Source organism: Lathyrus oleraceus, chromosome 6 (assembly GCF_024323335.1).
Source record: "Lathyrus oleraceus cultivar Zhongwan6 chromosome 6, CAAS_Psat_ZW6_1.0, whole genome shotgun sequence".
Taxonomy (NCBI): domain Eukaryota; kingdom Viridiplantae; phylum Streptophyta; class Magnoliopsida; order Fabales; family Fabaceae; genus Lathyrus; species Lathyrus oleraceus.
Genome location: NC_066584.1, coordinates 369,415,888 through 369,439,221, shown reverse-complemented (window position 1 = coordinate 369,439,221; position 23,334 = coordinate 369,415,888). Strand labels below are relative to the sequence as shown.

Below are 23,334 nucleotides of genomic sequence, written 5' to 3'. Positions count from 1 at the left end.
TGTTTTTTTTAATTTATGTATAATAAACCGTAGACAACAATCATTTGACAGCATCTTAGACACTGTCTCTCCGTATGGTCCCAACAAGCTCCACTTATTTTGTGATACAACTCAATTACAAAAACATGAATCAAATGAGTATCCCACTTAAGCACACACTATCTTTGCTTATCATTGATCACATGAACTTCACCAGGTTAAGAAATCTACGAGGTGAACTCTTTTTCAAACAAAAGATAAGTATAGTATTACGTGGCAGTATAGTATTTGACAGTGATTTTTGCATCTGTAACCACCGGGTGATTTTTACATTTTATGACAACCTGTAACAGTGGTTTTGACTCGCGCGGGCCATCGGAAAAATGGTGGCTAAAAGCTAGGTTCCCCCTTTTCTATTCCCACTTTCTTTTCTTTTGTTCAATTCAATTCACATAAATTAAACTCGGTGCTTTCTCTGTTACTTCTCTCATAATCAAAACTCCTCAATCTCTATCTATCATCTAAATTCCAACACCAAAACCTCTCTCTTTACTACTCCACAGTCTCTCCCAATTCTCAACAATTTCAACATCACACAATTTCTCTACTTACTTCTGATCTAGCGGGTCCGGAGATACTCCGGGCCCACCACCATTGCCGAACCTAGGGTTCTTCTTCGTTTTCATCCATCCGATTTCCTATAGTGAACGATGGGTTCGAAACCGTGGCTACATCCTGCTCCAACTTATACACCTATCGAAAGTTTTTGGGATACTGATGAAGATGCTCCCGGTCCTCGCTGTGGACATACTCTTACCGCGGTTGCCGCTACTAAGACTCATGGTCCGCGGTTGATTCTGTTTGGTGGTGCAACTGCCATTGAAGGAGGATCCACTTCTGCTCCTGGCATTAGTAATAATCTTCTATCTTCGTTTCTCTTTTGAGTTTTGTTTTTTTTATTGTTGCTTGAAACGTGTTTCGTCTGTTTGGTTTTATTTTGTAGGATTAGCTGGAGTTACGAATTCGGTTCATTCGTATGACGTTGAGACCAAAAAATGGACTAGGTTGGTTGATTTTGATTCAAATTCAGTTTATGTAAAATTCATTTTTGACTGCTGTTGTAGAAACTAGATTGATGTTGATTGATTGATTGGATTGCTGCTTAAGTAATCGTGTTTGGCTGTTCGCTGTTATGGTGTTTAGGATTAAACCTGCTGGAGACCCGCCGTCTCCTCGGGCTGCTCATGCTGCAGCGACGGTTGGGACCATGGTTGTTTTTCAGGTGATTGTGGGATTTAATCATGCTAAGATTCTTGTTTACTTGTTTGATTTGTTTTGAGAAGGTGTTATGACTTAACATATCTGTTTGATTTGTTCTGCTTTGCTAGGGTGGGATAGGTCCTGCCGGGCATTCCACCGACGATCTGTATGTGCTTGACTTGACCAATGATAAATACAAATGGCACAGGTGAGCTTGGTTGTGATTGAACTGGGTTTTCTTTTTTCTACTTCTAGGATTTTGACAACACTGTGGCGTTATTCAATATTACAATTATTTTAATTGTAGAGTCGTTGTACAAGGGCAGGGACCGGGGCCTCGCTACGGCCATGTAATGGACTTGGTTGCTCAGAGATATCTTGTTACCGTCAGCGGAAATGATGGTGAGAGAAATTCTGGACTGGTTGTCTTTTTCCCGCATTTTATTATGAAACCGCGGTAAATGATTAAATGCATGTTTGATTTGATTATCGCACAAGACATCCCAATCTCATGATTAATCACACACAATCAATTTTTACTTTCATATTTGTTGTCTTGAACATGCTCAATTTGGATCCAAACGTTTATGCAAAATGCCTCAAGTTGTTGGGAAGACTAGATATATGTCAGACTTTCTTGACGGAACTATAATTATTGCGGCCCACTTCACAAGGCTCTAGCAACAGTCTTACCGTTGCGCCAAGGCTCGGTTTCACGGAACAATAATTAATGAGTAGGCTAAATGGTTAAGCAATACACGATTAATAAACTTAACTTGTGAATGTCTTAATTACAATACAATTTCCATTTGGATCCAGCTTTTGCCAAACTTCAATGATTGAAAGTTGGGGGAAAACTATAGAATAGTCATAACTCATAGCACAATCCTTTAACAATTTGGTGTTTGTAGTTGACCTTTTTTTTTTTTACTTCAGTGCTATTACACAATACTGCCATTTTGTTTTGATACAAATTTTTCAAATAAACACTATTAAATTGGAATTTCTCGAACTTGTATTCTCTGTATAATCATATACTACATATTTTTTGTGATTTCTCTGGTTCTAGAATGCATGTCTTAGTACACTATTGTAAAGAAATATTATGTTGTCTTGTGATATATGCATTAATTTTATATTTTATTTATGTGGTAGGAAAACGAGTTGTATCTGATGCTTGGACTTTAGATACGGCTCAAAAGCCTTATGCGTGGCAGAAGCTGAACCCAGAAGGCGACAGGCCTTCTGCTAGAATGTAAGTCTGTCTAGCCTTTTGGCAAGTGAATCCTTAACTGCCTTCACTTTTCAATTATATAAGTGTATATTAGAATTTTACATTATTCTACCGCAATTTATAGGTATGCGACTGCTAGTGCCCGCACAGATGGAATGTTTTTACTCTGTGGTGGAAGAGACTCTTCTGGAACTGTAAGTCTTAATCATACTCTTTTATTTATATAATCATATTCTGTTGCTTTTAGAAACATGTGATAATATTTCATGCTTGGATTATGACACCCCATTTTAATTATATGCTGCTGAGTAATAAGTAATTTTGTTGAAGAAGAAAAGAATATTTCGTGATGCCATGTTGTTCTGAGTCTTGCATTTGAGGCCTATTTGATGAAATATAATAGCATTTATTGTATTTTTTCCCTGCAGCCACTAGCAGACGCCTATGGACTACTCATGCATAGAAATGGCCAGTGGGAATGGACTCTTGCACCTGGAGTTTCCCCTTCACCTAGGTATCAACATGCATCGGTAAGTGGGAGATTTCAACAGTAAATTTCTTATATATTTCTTTCATCACTAGGATTCATTATCTCTCTTTTAGTCATTTCTTAAAAAAGTGATATGATTTGGATCTTTATTTTTGACCGTTCAATTGTTCATTCATGCATGCATGGCATGGATGTCGAGATTAAACTCTAACTTTTGTAATAAAATCACAGATGTCAATTGTAAGAATTAATTTTATTTCCATCTAATGGTTAAAAACATCAACTTTCACTATGTTTCCTCACTTTTATTAAGATAATTACCCACTTAATATCTTTCGTACACACACCATGGTTTGCAAACTGGCGAGTTAGTTAGTTTACTTGTCAGGGACAAATTTATGGGTTTTCAGTTCTAGGTACGAAAATCAAGTTAAATAGCATCATACAATCTCGTTGAGTAAACTCTGCTGAACTCTTGTGGACTTGCTCAGACCCAAGCAAAACTGTGTGCTTATGCTCGAGTGAGCAAGTTCTATACAAAGAAAAAGTCACGCCTAAAAACACGCTAAAGGACAGCTTTTCAACTTTCACCAGAAGTCTTCTCATTTTGGTTACCTCTCAATACTTCCTTGCGATCACTCCCACCTTTGTTGTCAAGATTGTGATCTAAATTGTTAGATCCATGATCTTATAATCTTTCCTCCCTTGTACGGGTTGGATTGCATGCAAAATCACATTTTAAATTGGCGAGATCACAGAATCTTTTGCAATCCCAAAAAATGCCATTTTTAGATCAGGTAACTTAATCCCAGTAAATGCTGTCCGGCTGCTGCAGCGAAGCATCCGCATCCCCATGCTTCTTCCTCCTCTAACTTCTCTCCGTAGTGTGGTCAAGTTGGTATGGTTCCAGCTACATCGTGCGGCTGCTGCAGCAGATCTACATCACTGTCGCACTGTCTCCGTTCTCCACTCTGTTGTTTTTATCATCAGCCTCAATCTTATCATGCTGTCAGCAAGCCCTAATCTAAAGCTGAAAGGGCCCTTTTGTAGTTTTTTCTGTTTATTTTCTAATTATCTGTTTACTATTTTGTTTAAAATTGGTTAGGGCCGAGTGCTAAGCTATTCATGAAAGAGTCGCAAAGAGTCGAGCCTACTAAAAGTCCATGGAATTACATTGACTCTTAAGGTTGACAACCTTGGCACTCCTTTCCAAATTAAAAGATTTTAAGGCATTTATCTCACTTTCATCTAGCAGGCTAATTGTGATTATAAACATTAAATAGGAATATTCGAGACACAAGAGAGATATTAAGGGTCAACATAAATTTGAATTTGGGAAAGAAATACTGTGTTAAAAATATTACTATATTGCTCCTATACCATTTATTGTAATATTTCTCTCTTCCACAGGTGAATGCTCAATTTAGTTTTCTTGTTCTATATCTTCAATTTTCCTCATGTAAGGGAGGGAGACAGTTGGAAATTCTAAAAGTATTTTGGTGGATTTCTATGTTTCTTATTTAATGCTATTTTCCACAACAAGTTCTGGCTAAGTTCTAGTTGTTTAAATGAAAACAAGATTTCTGGCTTAAAACTGGTGAGAGTTTTAATTTTATAATGATGTGAATTGATCTTGGCAAATTTAGTCATTTGTTTTTGTTAAAATTATAGGGATCTAGGTAGAAGAGTAAAGAAGATAATACTCGATCGATTGGAAAAGCGTGATACATAAGATTAGGCACAAACTTAATTCATACTAATAGATGATTCAAAACCCTAATTAAGTAAGGAAACAAATCATGAAATATTAGTAATACTGAAACTATTCTTAAGAGATCATATTTGACACTCTTTTATTTAAAAAAATTGGATGGGGGAAATTATCATTAATTAAATTGACAATAACGACCATTTTACAACTGTTCCTTAGGAGATTTGAGTTCCAGCCTCTGAGGTTACAATGCAAAGCTCTTAGCCTCTTATCGCCAAGCTATCACCTTAATTTAAGCTATAATTATGATATTATGAGATGTCTTCTGGCTATAATACCTTTGAAGGTTGTTTTTTGATTGAATATGTCATTCATTCTATCAGGTTTTTGTTGGTGCACGATTACATGTTACAGGAGGTGTTCTTAGGGGTGGGCGAGCTGTGGAAGGTGAACCATCCATTGCAGGTAACTTGTGTTTACAATAATACATTACCAATTTTTTTTATTGTCTGCGTTTCTTGCCATGCCGTCTTATTTATTTCCTCTACGCGTGTGTGCATGACTATTATTTCTTTATACAGTATTGGATACTGCTGCCGGGGTTTGGTTGGATAGAAATGGCATTGTGTCCTCATCACGCTCAAACAAAGGTCATGATTATGACCCTTCTTTGGAGCTTATGCGTCGTTGTCGTCATGCAGCAGCAGCTGTTGGTGTTCGAGTCTATATCCATGGTGGTCTTAGAGGAGGTAAGTACTTGCATTATTTGTGATGAAGTTGTAATGATAGTACTAAGGGATTAAGTTTTTTTTTCCTTCATGAAAAGCCAAATGCAAGATATCACTACAAAAACAGTTAGGCTGATAAGAATAAAATAACTCTGTGCATTACATGAGATAAACGCCGTTAGCCAGTCTGTCACATCAATGTACTGATTTTGTACTTTTTATTAAATCAAGGGATATCGATACAGGCCATCCATAATTGGTTATATCCATGTATCAAGCCCAGTAGTGTTGTGTGAGGTGTATTGGAAAAAATTCAAATCCCAAATAGAATAAAGATAAGGTCTGAAATGAGTTCATAAAGTTTGACACTCCCATCTTACAGTCAATTTTGTAAAGATGAGTTAGACCCGATATAAAAACCTAATAGCCATGATATGGTAGGTCAGTAAAACTAGTGGGAGACAGCTGTGGAGGAAATGGGTAATAGAGAATGGATTTGTGCGACGGGAACAGTGGCAAAAAAAAGTTATCGGAAAAAGTCGCTGGTAATGGAAATTTAGTGATACAATGCACTTAGAAGAATGTGTTACATTCTAACAGTTAGCTAGCAGGAACTAGAAGGCCTGTTGAAGGAATTAGAAGGTTTTATGTTTTCTAATTTTTATTCTGGACTGGATGTGTCGTGACAAATTGATATTTACACTCTTCTTAAACTGGTAGCCATAGATATTTCTAATTTGTTTTCTTTGTTTACCAATTATGATAAAACCATGTTAACCTATGCAGATACACTACTGGGTGATTTCTTAATGGCTGAAAATTCGCCACCAGGTTCACCTTTTGCTAGTCCCAAACTTAATCAGCCTAACTTAAATTATAATGGAGACACACCAAGTTTGGATGATGGACCAGAAACCCCGTCATTTGGTGGCCCAGGGTATGTTATTTGTTTTTCTTTTTTAGAAGCTAAACACTTCTAGCTTATCATTCTTGTGCACGGACTATTTAAATTTTATGACAATTTGATATGTGTTGATTTTACCAGCTTGGACAAATATTCTCTGGAGAAACTGAGGGAGGCATCAGCTGCTGAAGCTGAGGCAGCTAGTGCTGTTTGGCAATCTGTGCAAGCTATATCAAGTAGTCCCGCTGATGAAACATCTGTGTCAGATGACAACTCACATGCTGCAGACACAGTTGCAGATGGAAGTGACACAGAGGGAGATGTTCACCTTCATCCTAGAGCTGTATGTGCTTGGAATCCTTGCTTATAACTGATGGAATATCTCTCAAGGATGCAAATTAATATAATTTTATTGCAGGTTGTAGTTGCTAAAGAGGCTATAGGTAGCCTAGGTGGAATGGTGAGACAATTGTCACTCGATCAATTTGAAAATGAAAGCAGACGCATGCTTCCCATAAACAGTGATTCACCATATCCTACAAAAAAGTTCACCAGGCAGAAATCCCCTCAGGGTTTACATAAAAAGGCAAGCATTATCTGATGCACATTCTTCTTCCTTTATATTGTTTGAACCTAACACGGCTACCCATTTAATTATCATATAGTATACTAGATAATCACTTTTGTCATTCTCTTCTTGCCAGATAATTTCAAATTTGCTCAGGCCTCGCAACTGGAAAGCGCCTGCAAATAGGCGGTTCTTCTTGGATTCTTATGAAGTGGGTGAGCTTTGCTATGCTGCTGAGCAAATATTTATGCACGAACCAACTGTTCTTCAGCTGAAAGCTCCTGTCAAAGTATTTGGTGATCTTCATGGTCAGTTTGGTGATTTGATGCGGCTATTTGATGAATATGGATTTCCTTCAACCGCAGGAGACATCACGTAAGTCTATTACATGTATACATGGGTAGATTAACATTCCTTTGCCAAAATAGCTTATAGTACTAGTCAGCCCTTCTCTATCTCTGTTACACTATCTAATCATGGATATTTTTATTCCTGTGCGTCAGTTAGAATTTAGATCGAACATTCGAGTCTTAGACTATCATATTATAAAATGTCAACCATACATCTTTTTTTCAATTAACAACTCCTTGGAAAGCAGATCATCAGATTCTTGTTAAGAGTATTTGTTGGTACATCTTATAGATACATCAAGAAATTTTACGTTAGATACACTTGAGGCCCTGGTGGATGTTATTGTGCACTTAGTATCAGGGTTTCAATTTCAACCTTTAAAATACAGTTATTGTGCACTTGAGGCCCTATTTGATTGGCTCTAAAAATATTCTTTTCCTTTGAAATGTGGATTTCAACATGCACTTCTTCTGAATGGTTTGTTGCATCTGCACTCTACAACATGTCGAAAAATGTTTCCATCCAAAAACCATTTGTAGAAATGTTTACTTTTATTGTGATTTGCAGTAAAACATGCAGGGTGATGTTGTGTGTTAAGTTAATATGTGCAGTTTGTTTCTTAACACAATAGTTTAATTCATCCCTTGAGGTGAATTTGGATAAACAACTTAATTAATTGTTGATTGGATTAACGCTAATGTATAAGCCATTTCTATAATCAAAGAGAAAACATAATTAAATTGTTTTCCTATAAGCTATAATGGTGTGCTTATTGAAATAAAATGTAAACATCTTATGGACATGTCACAACCTCCTATTTTCATAAGCTACTATCGAACAAGTGCCCATGTCAATAGATAAGTTAAAATACGTTGTTCATAAGCCAATCCAAATGCAGCCTTGGTTTGTTTCAGTTTGTTGTGTAAATAACTCATTTTCTAGTTAACGTTTAAGTGAGAATTTGTTGAATGCGTTGTTCTCCTGCTATGCTACTTAAAATGATCATTTTTTTATATAAGTTAAATATTTTTTGTTTCAGGTATATTGACTACCTGTTTTTAGGAGATTATGTTGACCGAGGACAGCACAGCTTGGAAACCATTACCTTACTACTTGCTCTTAAGGCAAGATACTTTTAGCTATAAAAAGATGCCAGGTACTTTTGTATTTGGCCTTCATTGTCGTTATAATTGACTTTTACTGTTGTTCTTGTGATTGTACAGATTGAATATCCTGACAATGTTCACTTGATACGTGGAAATCATGAAGCTGCTGACATAAATGCATTATTTGGTTTTCGTATAGAGTGCATTGAACGAATGGTAAAGGCGAAGACATACTTGTTTTGATTGTGTTTTTAGATTCAATTCTGCAGCTAACTAGGTGCTTGTAGGGTGAAAATGACGGCATATGGGCGTGGACAAGATTCAATCAACTTTTTAACCATCTTCCACTCGCTGCTCTTATTGAAAAGAAAATTATATGTATGCATGGTGGCATTGGAAGATCTATCCATTCAGTAGAACAGATAGAGAAGATTGAAAGGCCCATAACAATGGATGCAGGATCTATTATTTTAATGGATCTTTTATGGTATCCTCCTTTCTTCTTTCTTCTTTTTCCTTTTTTGCTATGCTATGTTTGTTTTCCTTTTGTCTTATAGCATCTGTACATTTGAAGGTCTGATCCCACAGAAAATGATAGTGTGGAGGGTTTGAGACCAAATGCTAGAGGGCCAGGGCTCGTCACTTTCGGGGTAAGTATGCTATCACTCATTGTAAAAATGAGCCTTTCATGCTATTAGGCAAGTTCTCTCAAATGATTTAGTTTCTTAGTGATTTGAAAAGGTCCACTAATCCTTCTCATCCTCCTCTTCATGCCCAGCCACGGTTTTATGTAGTGATACAAATAAAAGTTGTGAACCAAAAAGCAAAAAAGTGAAAAAATCAATTGAAAATTTTCGGTGGCCTCTACATGATCTAAGAGTTAGGGCATAAAAGTTCAAATGTATAATTAATACACAATTTTACATGCAAATATCAATAGTTACTTCTGAACGTAATTCAAAGTTCATATCTTTTTTGTCTTCATGACATAAACATTTTGTAGAATAGAATATTCCTCAATAGCCACACATGCCTTTTTGTTCTTGCCATTTAAATGCAAATTTGACTGGTTAATTTTCTTATTTTATGCAGCCTGACCGTGTGACAGAATTCTGTAAGAAAAATAAATTACAGCTCATCATAAGGGCCCATGAGTGTGTCATGGATGGTTTTGAGCGATTTGCCCAGGGACAATTAATCACGCTTTTTTCTGCAACTAACTATTGTGGTAAGTACGATTTCTCATCATCATTTTCTTTTGCATGTGGTAGCATTTCAATCTTATTCCGGGTGTGTTATTTAGGAACTGCAAACAATGCGGGAGCTATACTGGTGGTTGGCAGGGGTTTGGTCGTGGTTCCAAAATTAATTCATCCTATACCTCCTCCTCTTCAGTCACCAGAGTCATCTCCTGAGCGTGTCATGGACGAGACATGGATGCAGGTAAGCTTGCTTCTGTGTACCATGTTCAACAATAACTGAAAAATACAATTGCTGAGTGGCGAAAATGTTTATAGACTTATATTTTGTTTGTTCTTATTATAGGAGCTTAATATTCAGAGGCCACCAACTCCTACTCGTGGTCGACCACAGCCTGACCTTGACCGCGGTTCCCTAGCGTATATATGACATGATGAAATACAGCCTTTGGGGATTTCTCATCTCCCCCACCAAATGTTGTTCAAATATCTGCAATTGTTGCAGAATGCATATTTTGTATTGGATTCTTTTTCTAGTTACAGATGATCGAATTCCCAACTAGTTTGCAAGTAGAGTGGTTTTTTTATTTATATTTTAAAATTAATATTTAACCTGTTATGGGTGAATATTTTGTGGGTATTGTGTTTACAAGGGAATGTGACGCGGGTATATTAGAAAAGATGTTGACATCTTGTACCCCTAAACATAGGGATGATTTAGTGAGGAAGTACAGTTGTTTAGTATGTATATTGTATTATAAAAGAAATATATCAATTTTTTCTCTTTTGAATACTTTTTTTTTGTTGCAACATTTGGATCATTTCAAATGTAGTATTCCGGCTTCGTGGAAATTAAAAATAAAACAAAATTTAAGGCATTGCTTTCAAAAGATTGACTACTTGATCTTGGATATAACTGGGTGAGATAACTCTATAACAGGAGGTTGAGGAACTTGAGGTATAGGTACAGTTATAATGAGTAGGATGCCCAAGGCGGCTATGTAAATAAAGAAACGGGTAGAAAAAGCATTAAATTTATGTTTTTAAAGTTAAATCCAAGTCTCTCTTGTGTGTGCATCAATAAAGGACAAGTTATAATGAGCATGTCTTTGATACAGTAAAGGCCATTGTCTTCCGCAAATTTTGACCGAGATTGCCTTTATACATTGAAAAAGCATTATAACGATTTTTCACGCAAAATAAACAAAGTGGAAAGTTGGCAACGAGGGTAACTAGTTTCTTCTAGTTTAGTATAGAAATTCGTAAACTTACTAATTTGCTTGTTATTATCGCATAAAAACTTGAGTAATGTGCACAAACTTTTATTTGAATATGTCTCTGAAAAATGCTATGTGTTCGGAGATGCACCAGATCCATCCAAAATCAACTTCGTTTTTTTTAAAGATTTATTCTATTTTGAATAAAATATGATATGGAGATGCATTTCCGTATATTATTTGGGTGTGTCCAAAGATGTATCTCCGAAATGTCCTCTAAAATCCTTTAAAAGGTATCAGAAGCGTGCTAATGACAAAAGAGGATTATTTCGGATATACATCTTGAAAATCTCCTGAATCATTTCAGAGCAGCACCATTATCCCAACATTGTCATTTTTTGAGGCCAAGTTATATTGAAGTAAAATCAAAATAAAATCAAGTTTATATTAAGTTAAAATAAAAAGTCATACATTAATTCAAAAAGTCATGACCATATATAACATTTGCCTGGAATAATATGTAGATAGCCAAACTACCACATCACCCGCTCGGGCAAATAAGGATGCATAAGAGATGACCCACATACCAACAATTAGAATTATAAGGAAATGACATCAAATGGACACGTCTCGCGGTGACCCCTGTATGGGTAGAAGCAAATGTCATATGTTACATCACAGTCAAGATACACTCTGAACGGGTCGACCACATTATTCCCCCTATACGGAAGAAATACGAGAACACGCTATCAATTCTCAGTGTAAGTAGGCATATCTTCCTATCCAGTGATGCAAGAAAAGTGAGAGATGATTCATCCCTGGAAATGATTCAAATGCAATATTAATAATAAGTGTAACAAATGACTTATGAAAATATTAGTAACCGTAAATTATTGTAAGCAACATGCAACTTTCTATCGTCTGCATTGTCTTCCAAAGACAACTCTCGTCTAACCCCGAGTACAGGTAGACCAAACATGCGGTCCCCCTAGTTATACTCGTGAATCGTAGTTACGTCGATGAAGTACTAAAGATAGACCACATCGACATAGATTGCACTTTTGCCCACAAACATGGACGTGCCAACCAAGAACAAGAGCTAACACCTCAATGTACAAGTCTGATGGTTATCAACCTTCATAGCACCACCTTTGACAAACACAACCCACTACAGGTGGTCTTCATAAAGCTTTTCCAAAAGGATAAATCTTGCATGAGAACCTTGAAGGTAAGAAAAACACAAAAAGGGGGAGTTGAATTGTGTTAGACTTTTCCTTTCTTTATAGAGCTCTTGTCTGATTCTAAATACAAAGTATAAAATTTGAATTAGAGGCAAGAGATAGGCAGCAGATAAGTAATGCAAGAAAGAAGAGAGAGACACAAATTTATCTTGGTTCCTCTCATAAACCGAGAGTAATCCATCCCCTTGTACTTACAAGAAATTTTCACTATAATCACACAAGATTCAAGGTGAGGCTCTGAGCAACATCGGGGAAACGAGCTTTGAAGTGAGGTTGAGAGAGATAGCCACGAGAGGGAAGATACTATGATTTTGTGATCTGGATTTGAGAGTCTGAATTTGAGACGATGAAGTGAATTTATAGACTGAGTTTCTGTTAGAAACTCAGTTGAAATTCACTCCAAATGAAACTCAAATGTGGAAGTTAGTTAGTTGAGCAAATTTGATCCAAAGTTAGTTAGGGTCAGTTGGAAATGAAACTGAAATGAATTTGGTTGGAATTTAAGTTTAATGAAAATGTGAATTTGGGATCAATTTCATTCGAATTTAAGGTCAATTTCCTCTGAGTCATGGAATGTGAAATGATTCCTTGATACTCCTCTTTTTTCTGTCAAATTTATGCAGGGTGTTTGGCAGCAAAGAAAGGTTCATATTGAAGTCCACTTTTCTGTCAAACCTTATGCAGGAAATTAGCAGTGCCAGGCTTGCTTTGTTAGGCTTGTGTTGCATGGCTCAGGTCACATTGGATGTCATGCTTGGGTTGGTTTACAACATGTGTGCAGGTCTGCATGTTGTTGCAATATTCATCTGCAATTCTGGCTTGGACTGATGTAGCAACATTGATGTGCATGATTTTGACTTGTTTCATGTGCTAATAGACTCTATGGCTTGATGGTGACATGGCATGTTCTGCAATGCTTCATGTTTGTGGCTAGTGCATTCATTCTGACTTTGAGCTTTTGCATCATGCTTTGCCAATATTTATGACTAGCTTCATGTTATGTGTTTACTTGTTTTCTTTTGCAGCTCATGTAGGTCATGGTTTACATAAACTCATGGGGTGTTCTGATTTGTTCTTGGTTCTGCAGATATAACTTATCAACATCGCCTCAATTCTGACCTTGGTATAACCTCTTGTGACATGTTTTAACATGCTGCAACATGGCTTTGTTTTGCTAGGCTTACTTGTTCAAGCTAAGTTCATGGCATGAAGGCATTGAAGATCATGTGCAAATGGCCAAATCAAAATCAAGATGGAATTGGAAAATGGGATTAGGACTAGGATTGGACATTTAGTGGTTTAGGATGAATTTTTTTTTGAGTTGACTTTGGTCAAAGTTGACCAAAAAGTCAAATGTTGACCAAAGTCAACATTTGGTCAACATGTAATTTTTGGATTTTTTTTTCATGTAATGAACATTTATGGATGGTAATGAATAGAATGGCTATTTGAATGAAAAAATGGATGAGTTTAGTGTATGAACATAGCTTGAATTTGAATGATCATGTAATGAAATGGACTTAACAGACTGGTTTGGCTATGTTTGCAATGGTCCAATCAAAGACCCATGAAAGAGAGACACTAAGTTTTTAGCCATGTCAATGAGATACAATGCACTAAGGCCTAAAGAAAAACCACGAACTTAGCAATGATAACATGACAATGATCAGATGAATGAATGGAAATAGATGAAACTTGTGAAGCCAAGGACTTGGATTAAGATTAATGAACTTAGGCACAAATGGATAGAACCAAAACCAAGGCAACATCATGAATGAGAAGCTGAGTGAAGCACATAACACATATAACTAGGCTTAGGAGGCCCACCAATGATAATGAGACCACATTAGGATTTAGATGACTCAAATAATGTCACAATGAAGTCTCTTGAATCAAAGATCAAGAAATTAGGGTTTGAAAGCCCTGGAGAGTGCCATGGTGAGATCTTATTGAATCCATACTTTAAAGACCAAGCAATTAGGGTTTCACATCCCTTATGATCATATGAATAACCAAGACACACCTTTTAGGTTTGATCCACACACAAACCCTAACTTTGCAAGACAAAAGCTTTGAATTTATAGTGATAAACTATCAAGTATCAATGGATGAATGATACACATGAATGAAGCATGAATGTATACAAATGATTCCCAAGTGAAGGATTGAACGAAAGGATGAAAAGGGAGAACAAGTTTTGGGGTATGACAGCGTGAACCTCATCTCTGTTGCGTCACAAATCTCAATGTGTTTAGAAAAACCAATTAACCATTCACCCTCATCCCCTTTAATGACACCACCACAACTCGCATTACCATGCGTATCACTAGCACCATCAATGTTCAACTTCACTCGACACCACCACAACTCGCATTACCATGCGTATCACTAGCACCATCAATGTTCAACTTCACTCTCTCCATTGCAGGTGCATCCCACTTGATTAATTTCAACTTCCTACGGTAATCCCTGTTTGTTTTTATTGTTGCTGTCGCTTGTTTATAGTCAGTCACACACATTAATATGAACCACCATATTAGACGTTCTAGAATAGTTTCCTTCATGCGATCCATAAACATTTAAATACTAGTAATCCTTCCATTCTATAATGAGTCATTCATTTGGAATAGATATGTGTCTTAAAATGAATAATTCATTTTATTTTTTAATGCATATTTTCCAATTCTACCATCTAATTAATATTACTTTTATTATTTTTAATATTTGATAAAAGATAATTAAATAAAAATATCATTTTATATCTTTTATTATTATTTTTTTAATTTATGTAAAATGGTCAATTAATTTACTTAGCATTATCGTGGGATCGAAAGATTAACATTTATCAAAATATAACAAAATTCTTAATTAAATACTAACATTTTTTAGTTTCAAATAAAAAGGAATACTAAAATTTTTTTGCACGATGTTTTACTTGTATACTCTGCGGGCTTTCTTTGAACCGTGTGACAGTGCCGCCACTCCCAAACCTTAAACCCTAATTCACCAAACGATCAAACACAGTAAAGGGTTTAGCTTAGCTTCTGCATCAATGGAGGAAACCAAAGTAGCAAAGAGCTTCCCAGTTAAACCAAATCTCAAAACCAAACCACGAACTCCAAAACAAACTTCCGAATCCAAATACTGGTCTTCCTTCAAAAATAAACAAATCCCTAAACTCCTCTCCATCCCTTCCATCACCTTTTCACCGACTCCACCTCACTCCTTCGTCGCCGCTAACTCAACCTCCCTCTCCATCTTCAGCTCCCAAACCCTCTCCCAAACCACCACCATCTCCTCCTTCCCCGACGTCGTCTCCTCCGTTTCCTTCCGTAGCGACGCACGTCTTATTGCCGCCTCTGACCTCTCCGGTCTCGTTCAGGTCTTCGATGTCAATGAGCGTAATACTCTCCGTCGTCTTCGATCTCATAATCGCCCTGTTCGGTTTGTTCATTACCCTCACCATGATAAGCTTCATCTTATTTCCGGCGGTGATGATGCGCTCGTTAAATATTGGGATGTCGCGGAGGGGACTGTGATTCACGAGTTTCATGGTCATAAGGATTATGTTAGGTGCGGTGATTCCTCTCCGGTTAATTCTGATACTTTTGTTACCGGTTCGTATGATCATCTTGTTAAGCTTTGGGATGTTAGGGTTAGGGATTCTTCGAAATCTGCTATGGATTTTAACCATGGGTGTCCTGTGGAGGATGTTGTTTTCTTGCCTTCGAGAGGGATTATTGCGACGGCCGGTGGGAATTCTGTTAAGCTTTGGGACTTGATTGGAGGTGGGAAGCTTCTGTATTCTATGGAGAGTCACAACAAGACTGTGACTTCTATTTGTGTTGGTCGAGTCGGGAAGGATTCTGGGGATGAATCGAATCAATATAGGATAATGAGTGTTGGTTTGGATGGTTATTTTAAGGTGTTTGATTATGGTTCTATGAAGGTTACTTATTCAATGAGGTTCCCTGCGCCTCTTTTGTCTGTTGGGTATTCGCCAGATTGTTCTACTAGGGTGATTGGAACTTCCAATGGAATAATTTATGCTGCAAAGAGGAAGATAAAGGGGACTGAGATAAAGGAGACCGAGATTGAGGAGACTGAGATTGGCGGGACTGAGAAGAGGAAGATAAAGAAGGCTGAGGATAGTGCATTTTGGAGAATTAGGCCTGTGGAGAGTAATGAGAAGAGGGTTTTGACAAGTAATTACTATAGGTATTTTCAAAGAGGGCAAGGAGAGAAACCATCTGAGGGTGATTACTTGGTTATGAGGCCAAAGAAAGTGAAGTTGACAGCACATGATAAGCTCTTGAACAAGTTTAGGCACGGGGAGGCTCTAGTGTGTGTGTTGGAAGGTAAGAATCCTGGCTATGTGGTTGCGGTGATGGAGGAATTGGTGTCTAGGAAGAAACTTTTGAGGTGTGTTTCTGATTTGGATTTGGTGAACCTGGAACTGCTTTTGGCTTTCTTGCATAAGTATTGTACTGTGCCTAAGTATTCTAGGTTGTTATTGGGATTGGCCAATAAGGTTGTTGAAATAAGGGCTGATGATATTAGGGCTTCTGAAGTTCTCAAGCAACATATAAGAAATCTCAAGAGCACTGTCGAGGCGGAGATACGGATTCAACAGTCTTTGCAAGAGATACAAGGGATAATTTCTCCTTTGTTGAGGATTGCTGGAAGAAGATGAAATTTTGGCCTTTTGTCCTCATCTATGAGGTGTTTTTGTTCACTTGTTCTGTTATATTTTAGTCTATTATTAAGTTTTTCCAGAATTTTTCATGTGCCTTGTAAAGCACCTTTAAGTGTTATGGCTTATTTTTGGGTTATTCTCTACTGTTTTGTATGAAAGGAAAGGAAAATCATTATGACACTCTTCTCTGCTTATATGAAATTGTATTCTATTCCTAGTATGAAATTGGATAACCAAATTGTTTCATTGCCTTTTTGTTTTTGAAAGAACCGGTGTCTGCATTATGATACTGTTAATTAAGGGCATTTTAGCTTGAGCCTGCTATGTTAATCCAAGTTCAACCATTAATCTATGTTTCCTCTTTGCTCTACCATTTTGAGACTATGTGTATGGAGATGATGATTGCCTCAATTGAATTTTAGCTTCTATTATCAATATTATTAGGTTTTAAATAAATTCTCTTCCACTATCATACTGTACTGCTTTAATTTTTGTATTGAACTGATTTTTCACAAGGATTTTGAATTGAATAAAAGCTTATGATTTGTTGCACAATCTGATTTTTGCCTTAGAAGATAACTCCATACAAATCTATTAAAAGCATATATAAAATGAAATGAACATAATACTTGAAATCAAAAACAGAATTTGTTGGTGCTGGACCCCGTACTTCAGATTCAGAATGTACTAGATTCAAAGGTGCATTTGATCAAATATCTATCTGCAGGATGGCCAAACTTCGTAAGACAATTTTCTTTAACAGAAATGAACACAGTAGGTTCTTTTACTTCTCTATTTTCAGAAACCGAGACACTAAACAATTGATAGAGTACATCTTTAATTTTCCCTTCCGGTAGAGTTCTCCCTGCCCCTTTTTCTTCCCTAAGCAACAAGTATCATGAGATTTGAGACATGTATTGTGATCATCTACTAAAGTTTTTATTGATTTGAGGAACATATAACAAATCTTTGAAATTAAGTGGCCTGTGATAAGTGCTCAGATTTACCCTTCCTTCCATTATGATTATTAAGTGCTCAGATTTGCTGATACTTTAAACATTTTTTAAATCAATTTACTTGACTTGTAGGTCTTTGAAATGTCTCAATTGAAAACTATAATGTTAGTGTATCTGCAGGAGAGGACTGAGTTAACATTTGGATCCACAGCAAGTGCTGTGGATGCCTCCACCCTGGTTGCCTGTGATCTAAATTTAATAACTGATTTATTAAACTCCAATGATGTTAGGATAATTTACTTTTCATAATTGAAATATAGTAGGCAATACACAATAATTTGAAACCATGCATTATGCATATACTCTTGAGATATTCTTTCTTTCATGACTTAGTACTAAACCCCTTTTTACTAGACTCAACTTTTCTACTTATTTATCAGTTGACAATGGAACACTTGATCCGAATTTCCCCAGCAGAGCCTGTGAGAATATCAACGGCTCCCATCCTCTTCATCGACTGTGCAAACTCCGTGAAGAACTTGTTTTGGTTAACCAACTCTTCCACAATACCTGTTGACTGATCTTGTGTTAGAAGAGCAGCATCTGATTGAAACAGACCCTTTTTCTGAAGAAGGTTAGGATAATAGTCACTGTCGAAAGTCCTAGAGCTTCCAGGATCCATCTCCACCCTTGTTGTGTTGTCACTCAGACTCTTACATTTAGTCTTCAAGAATGCAGCATATGTCGAATTCAAAGAAGGATCTTGATCGCCTTTTCCCGTGAAATTGTAAAGCCTGTTACTGAAGGCGTTGCAGTGGCCTATTCCAATTGTGTGTGCTCCTACAAGTATGCAATTTATAATTAGTATTTACCTTCAATTGAATAACTGTGTATTTAGTACAATTTATATCAATGTACCTGATAATACAACAAGATCATGCAGGGTGAGACCTTTACTTGCAAAGTTTTGTATGAGTTGGGTGAAATTAAAGTTAGGTCCCGGGATATTGGCCAAGGCTTCGCTACTTTTCGATACTGTACCGTCTCTTCTACCAGTGAGTACTTCCCACATAGGTTTGTCAAACTGCAAAATAGAAGAAATTTTGAGGCTGAACTTTGTTCTATAGTTTTAGTATGCAGGCATTGCTTGTAAGAAAATAAAAAAGTGTTATCTTACTTGTGCAGAAACAGCATCCCTAGCAGCCAAGGCCAATATGTCAGCACAAGACACAGTTTTGGGACATTTCGCCTCGATCGCGTCTTTTATCTCGTCAATGACATCAAAGCCAAACAAAGTTAAATTCGGAATTGCATCCTTTTCTGCAGTGTTATTGGCAGTGGAGTTCAACAGAACCGAACCGTCACAACCCTGGAATGTTTATGTTTACAATCTGTTACACATATTAACACACACAACAAATAGTAGTACATAAAATTACCAATGTATTGATTTATACCCTGACGAAACAGTCATGAAAATGCATTCTAAGCAACTTAGCAGGTAAGACGGGATTAGCAGTGACATGTTGCAGGGTTTTGTTCTTAATTATGTCGGCGGCTTGAGGGCAGGAATGCCGGTAAAAATCCTTGGTAAGGCTGCTTCCTTGACAAACAAGGAGGAAGCTTAAGAGTATCATGCAAGCTACTAGTGAATATTTGTTCTTCATTTTCAAGTTGAAGTTATTCTCTGTAATAGTTTTCTGAATGTTGAACTATAAGGACATTGTAACCTTTTATAGCATCATGCAAGCTCTTGAATTAATTGGAGAGATAGCTAGGAAAATCAATTTTCTAAAAGTGACTAAATCATCACATGGTTTTGTCTAGTTTGTTTAATATTGTGGTTTACTTTGTAAAGATATATTATGGTCAAATTAATTCTATTTTAATTAACTTTTTTATTATAAAAAAACTACTATTTAAATAATGTAGAAGTTACATAGTTTATGATGAGCATCAATAATTTTTTTTGTATACAATGAACAGCATTAATAATAGAGTAGAGATAACATAGTTTATAAATTAAAATTATGAACAGAAAAGACAATCATATTTATTTTTAAAACCCTGCTTACCAATTATATTAATTTATGAAATGCCATGCCAGAGGGTCTTTAACTATTATGCTCTTTGATTTGTTGTTGTTATCTTCTTTGGTCAACCTTCTTCAATTATTTTTTTCTAGTTCTGAAAACTACCTTTAAACATCCATTTAGGTATATATTTAACAAATCATACAAGCTCGTGTTTACATTAGATCTAGCTTTTCTAGCATTGCGATTAAAAGATTTGCATAATGCCATAACATAGTTTTTTTTAAAACTCATTTTGAAGATAATGCTGCTGTGTTGGAATTAAAACAATATAGATTAATATATTATAACATATTTTAATCTGGAAATTAAATAACCATACAAGTATAAAATTAAAGAAGCTACAAATTATAATATTTTCCAAATTCATAAAATCATTAAGCTCTGATTTGGAGGCCTAAGATTATTTTTTTTTTTTAAAAGTAAAAGAAAAATAATTTTTATTTTAAAATAAACAATCATCAATAATTTTTTTAAATTATTATTTTCTTCAATTAAATCTCTAAATAATATAAAATTAAATATATTAATTTAATCCTTAATTAATTATAAAAATTAATGCTATTTTTTATAATCTTAATAGTATGAATTTAATTAACTATTTTATGGACTCTTTGAGCTACATTATTTTTATATAATTTAAGAATTATATTAAAAAAAGAGTATTATTTTAGAAATTCATTTTAAAATTATTCATTAAAAATATTTTTTTTTGTGTGAAAATAATAGTAGATTTTAGTCAATTTTTTTATGACCAAATAAAAATAGATAAGTTTTTAAAATAAATGATTAATATCATAAATGATAAATGTATTGTTAGAATAATGACCAATCTCATTAGATGTATTGAATGAAAAATGCTTTGTAATGAGCTTTTTCAATCATTACAAAAATTGATTAAAGAAAAAGGAAAGAATGAGATTCCAAAACTTACAACCGTAAGTGCCTAACCCATGCCTTCAATGAACATAAGATGCTACTTTACTGCTAGGCCACATCATACATTTGGATTAAATAACACTTTTGTTGGTATTTACTAGTTAATTACATTATTTTGAAGGTCTTTTATATGGTTCAAAAAAGTGAGGCCCTAGACAAAGGCCTAGCTTGCCTTGCCCTTGGGTCGAGCCTGATTAGGGTTTTGAGGTTCCTTTTGCTAAGGTTTCGGCATGGAGTCCTTTTCGATTGAATTTTTGATTGTAAACCACCAAAATCATGATCAAGACAAAATCATGATCAAGAAGATGACAAGAAGGCGAGAAGTGCCACATGAATCCAAGAGAAGATGAAGACATCTTAGAGTAGGCAAAAAAGTTATCACGGTGAGCGAAGGAAGACTCTTGAATTCCGAGAGGGTGAATATATGTTTTCGAGAGTCACTCATGTGACTGGTGTTGGAAGGTCTTTGAAGTCTAAAAAGCTTACTCCTCGTTTCATTGATCCCTATCAGATTTTCAAGCGGATTGAAGTTGTTGCCTATAGGGTGACCTTGCCACAATCTCTTTCGAACATGTATAATGTTTTTCATGTATCTCAACTTCAGAAGTACATTCTCGATTTGTCTCATATAATCCAAATGGACGATGTTCAAGTGATGTATAATCTGATTGTTGAAGCATTGCCTATAAGAATTGTGGATCGTGAAGTGAAGCGACTCAGAGGGAAGGAGATTGCTTTAGTGAAGGTGGTTTGGGGAGGACCTGTTGGAGTTTGACATAGGAGCTGGAGAGTTGGATGAAAGTATCCTATCCGAATTTGTTTTTGTCAAATAATTTTCGAGGGCGAAAATCTTTTTAGGTGGGGGAGAGTTGTAACACCCCGATTTTTAATCGAGTATTTTATTTAATTATTGATGTGTTTTATTTATTGTACTTAAATTTTGGTATTTTTCGGTGTGTAGGGGTATTTTGGTAATTTAATAATTACCAGGGTTATAGAATTGGAGAGTAGAGAAAATAAAATAGGATTATTGAGGTTATTATGAATAATTTGATAAATTTAACTATTTTGTAATAAGGTGAGAGAATAAAAAATTAAGGATATTTTATTACGTACTTATTTGAATTAAATATTTATTTAAATTAAATATTTATTTAATTTAAATAAGAATTTATGAAAAATCGAGAGTATGGGGAGGAATTAGAGTTTTAATAAAATTAGAAGGTTAAGTTATAGTAATGAAGTATTATGGGTAAAGTTGAGAATTTGCAAAAATCTATTAGGTTAAATAGGAAAAAAAATTGGGATTGAGAGAAAGGTTGATACATGAAAATGAAAAAACACAGAAGCAGCTAGGAAATTCTAAGGAGATATTTAGGAAGGAGAAACAACAACTTAATCCAAAAACTATGCAATTCTAAGGTAGGGGGAGGGGAAATTGTCTTATTGATGGGTGATTTGGGCACCAGGATGAGATGGTTCCTTGGGGTAATGCAATTTCCCCTTATTTCTTATGATATGTGTGATTTTGTCCAAATAAGGTTTGGAAAAAACCTTATTGGCATAATCGATGGATTTGTTTGTTCGTATGATTGCTCTGGACCCAAAAATGGGATTTGGGATAAATCTCCTATGGTCTCTAAAGTGCTGTTGTTGGTAGGTTTACAAAACTTGTTATGATTGTGATGAATTTGTATGAATTTGGTGTTATATTGTTTGATCATATTTTTGAGTTGGAATTTGTTTGGGTCATTTGTTTTCCAAATTTTCTCTATCTGCAGAACCTACGTGTTTCCCCCTATTTTCCCATAACTGTAAATTTTTTTTCCAAAAAACTTCTCAGATCCCATAAAACTATTTTTTTTTACCAAAATTAGAAAGCTTTGTAGAAAATAAAAAGTCAGAACTTTGAAAAAATCTAAAAAATTGACCCGGGGGGGGGGGGGGGGAGCTGCTGCGGGGGGCGCCGAGGAATCGGTCGGCTGCACTGTGGGTCTGCAGCAGGACACAGTGGCGAAAATTAGAGGATGCACGACGTGTCTCACCGGAATACGAAGATCAGTGGTTCTAGGAAGCCGCGTTCCGACGGAGGCGACGACCACTGGGCCGCACGCCGACGGTCTACGACGGTTCAATGACTTTTCGAAGGCGATTTCAGACGTTTTGGCAGTTTTTCGAGTTCGAGAGTTTTTTGGTGATTTTTGAGCAACTTTTGATGTCGAAACCCTTTTGGTAACCTTAGGGTCACTTTTGAGAAAATTGAGTCAAATTGCATGTCTTTATGCTTAGTAGAGTTATCACTTGTGAAATCTTTAACTTTAGAGCATGTCGAATACTTTAGAGTACTTTTGGGGTACTCTAGAGTCTTTTTTGAGAAATGAGAGATATTCAGATGTTTTGAGTTTCCCTGAAATTTTTTGATGAGTTGGAGGTTTGGGTAATAAAACAACTTTTCCTTTTTGATGAAAAATAAATAAATTTTTAACGATAATTTTTTAGTATAGTAATCCAGAGGGATCATAGTGACAACCTTGATTGGCAAATTTTGATGATTAGTAATTCGAAAGGATTACAATGACGACCTGTGATTGGAAATCTATAGGTTTAAGAGTGGAACCTTCTACTAATGTTTTTGATGATGTTGATGATGTTTATGATGTTG

General features: G+C 35.8%; 4 protein-coding genes across 4 annotated transcripts; 3 read left to right on the top strand and 1 right to left on the bottom strand.

The window, feature by feature from the left end:
- The first annotated feature begins 234 nt into the window (after positions 1–234).
- On the top strand, positions 235–10,323 carry LOC127093401 (serine/threonine-protein phosphatase BSL1). The gene is made up of 21 exons (XM_051032331.1): positions 235–891; positions 983–1,043; positions 1,183–1,261; positions 1,368–1,447; positions 1,547–1,641; positions 2,395–2,494; positions 2,598–2,667; positions 2,902–3,003; positions 5,058–5,139; positions 5,256–5,423; positions 6,189–6,339; positions 6,448–6,649; positions 6,725–6,892; positions 7,011–7,249; positions 8,265–8,349; positions 8,449–8,547; positions 8,619–8,818; positions 8,906–8,981; positions 9,424–9,559; positions 9,635–9,774; positions 9,877–10,323. Exons 1-21 carry the CDS (start codon positions 690–692, stop codon positions 9,958–9,960), a joined length of 2,619 nt encoding a protein of 872 aa, XP_050888288.1. The 5' UTR covers positions 235–689; the 3' UTR covers positions 9,961–10,323.
- A 4,569-nt stretch (positions 10,324–14,892) lies between these two features.
- On the top strand, positions 14,893–16,930 carry LOC127093399 (protein SLOW WALKER 1). The gene has a single exon (XM_051032328.1). It carries the CDS (start codon positions 15,041–15,043, stop codon positions 16,679–16,681), a length of 1,641 nt encoding a protein of 546 aa, XP_050888285.1. The 5' UTR covers positions 14,893–15,040; the 3' UTR covers positions 16,682–16,930.
- Positions 16,931–17,926: 996 nt separating this feature from the next.
- On the bottom strand, positions 17,927–19,492 carry LOC127093400 (peroxidase 3). The gene is made up of 4 exons (XM_051032330.1): positions 19,098–19,492; positions 18,818–19,009; positions 18,559–18,724; positions 17,927–18,480 (listed from the first exon to the last, which is right to left on the bottom strand). Exons 1-4 carry the CDS (start codon positions 19,305–19,307, stop codon positions 18,077–18,079), a joined length of 972 nt encoding a protein of 323 aa, XP_050888287.1. The 5' UTR covers positions 19,308–19,492; the 3' UTR covers positions 17,927–18,076.
- A 1,604-nt stretch (positions 19,493–21,096) lies between these two features.
- Positions 21,097–21,447, top strand: LOC127095690 (uncharacterized). The gene has a single exon (XM_051034344.1). The coding sequence runs from the start codon at positions 21,097–21,099 to the stop codon at positions 21,445–21,447; it is 351 nt and encodes a 116-aa protein (XP_050890301.1).
- The last annotated feature ends 1,887 nt before the right edge of the window (positions 21,448–23,334 follow it).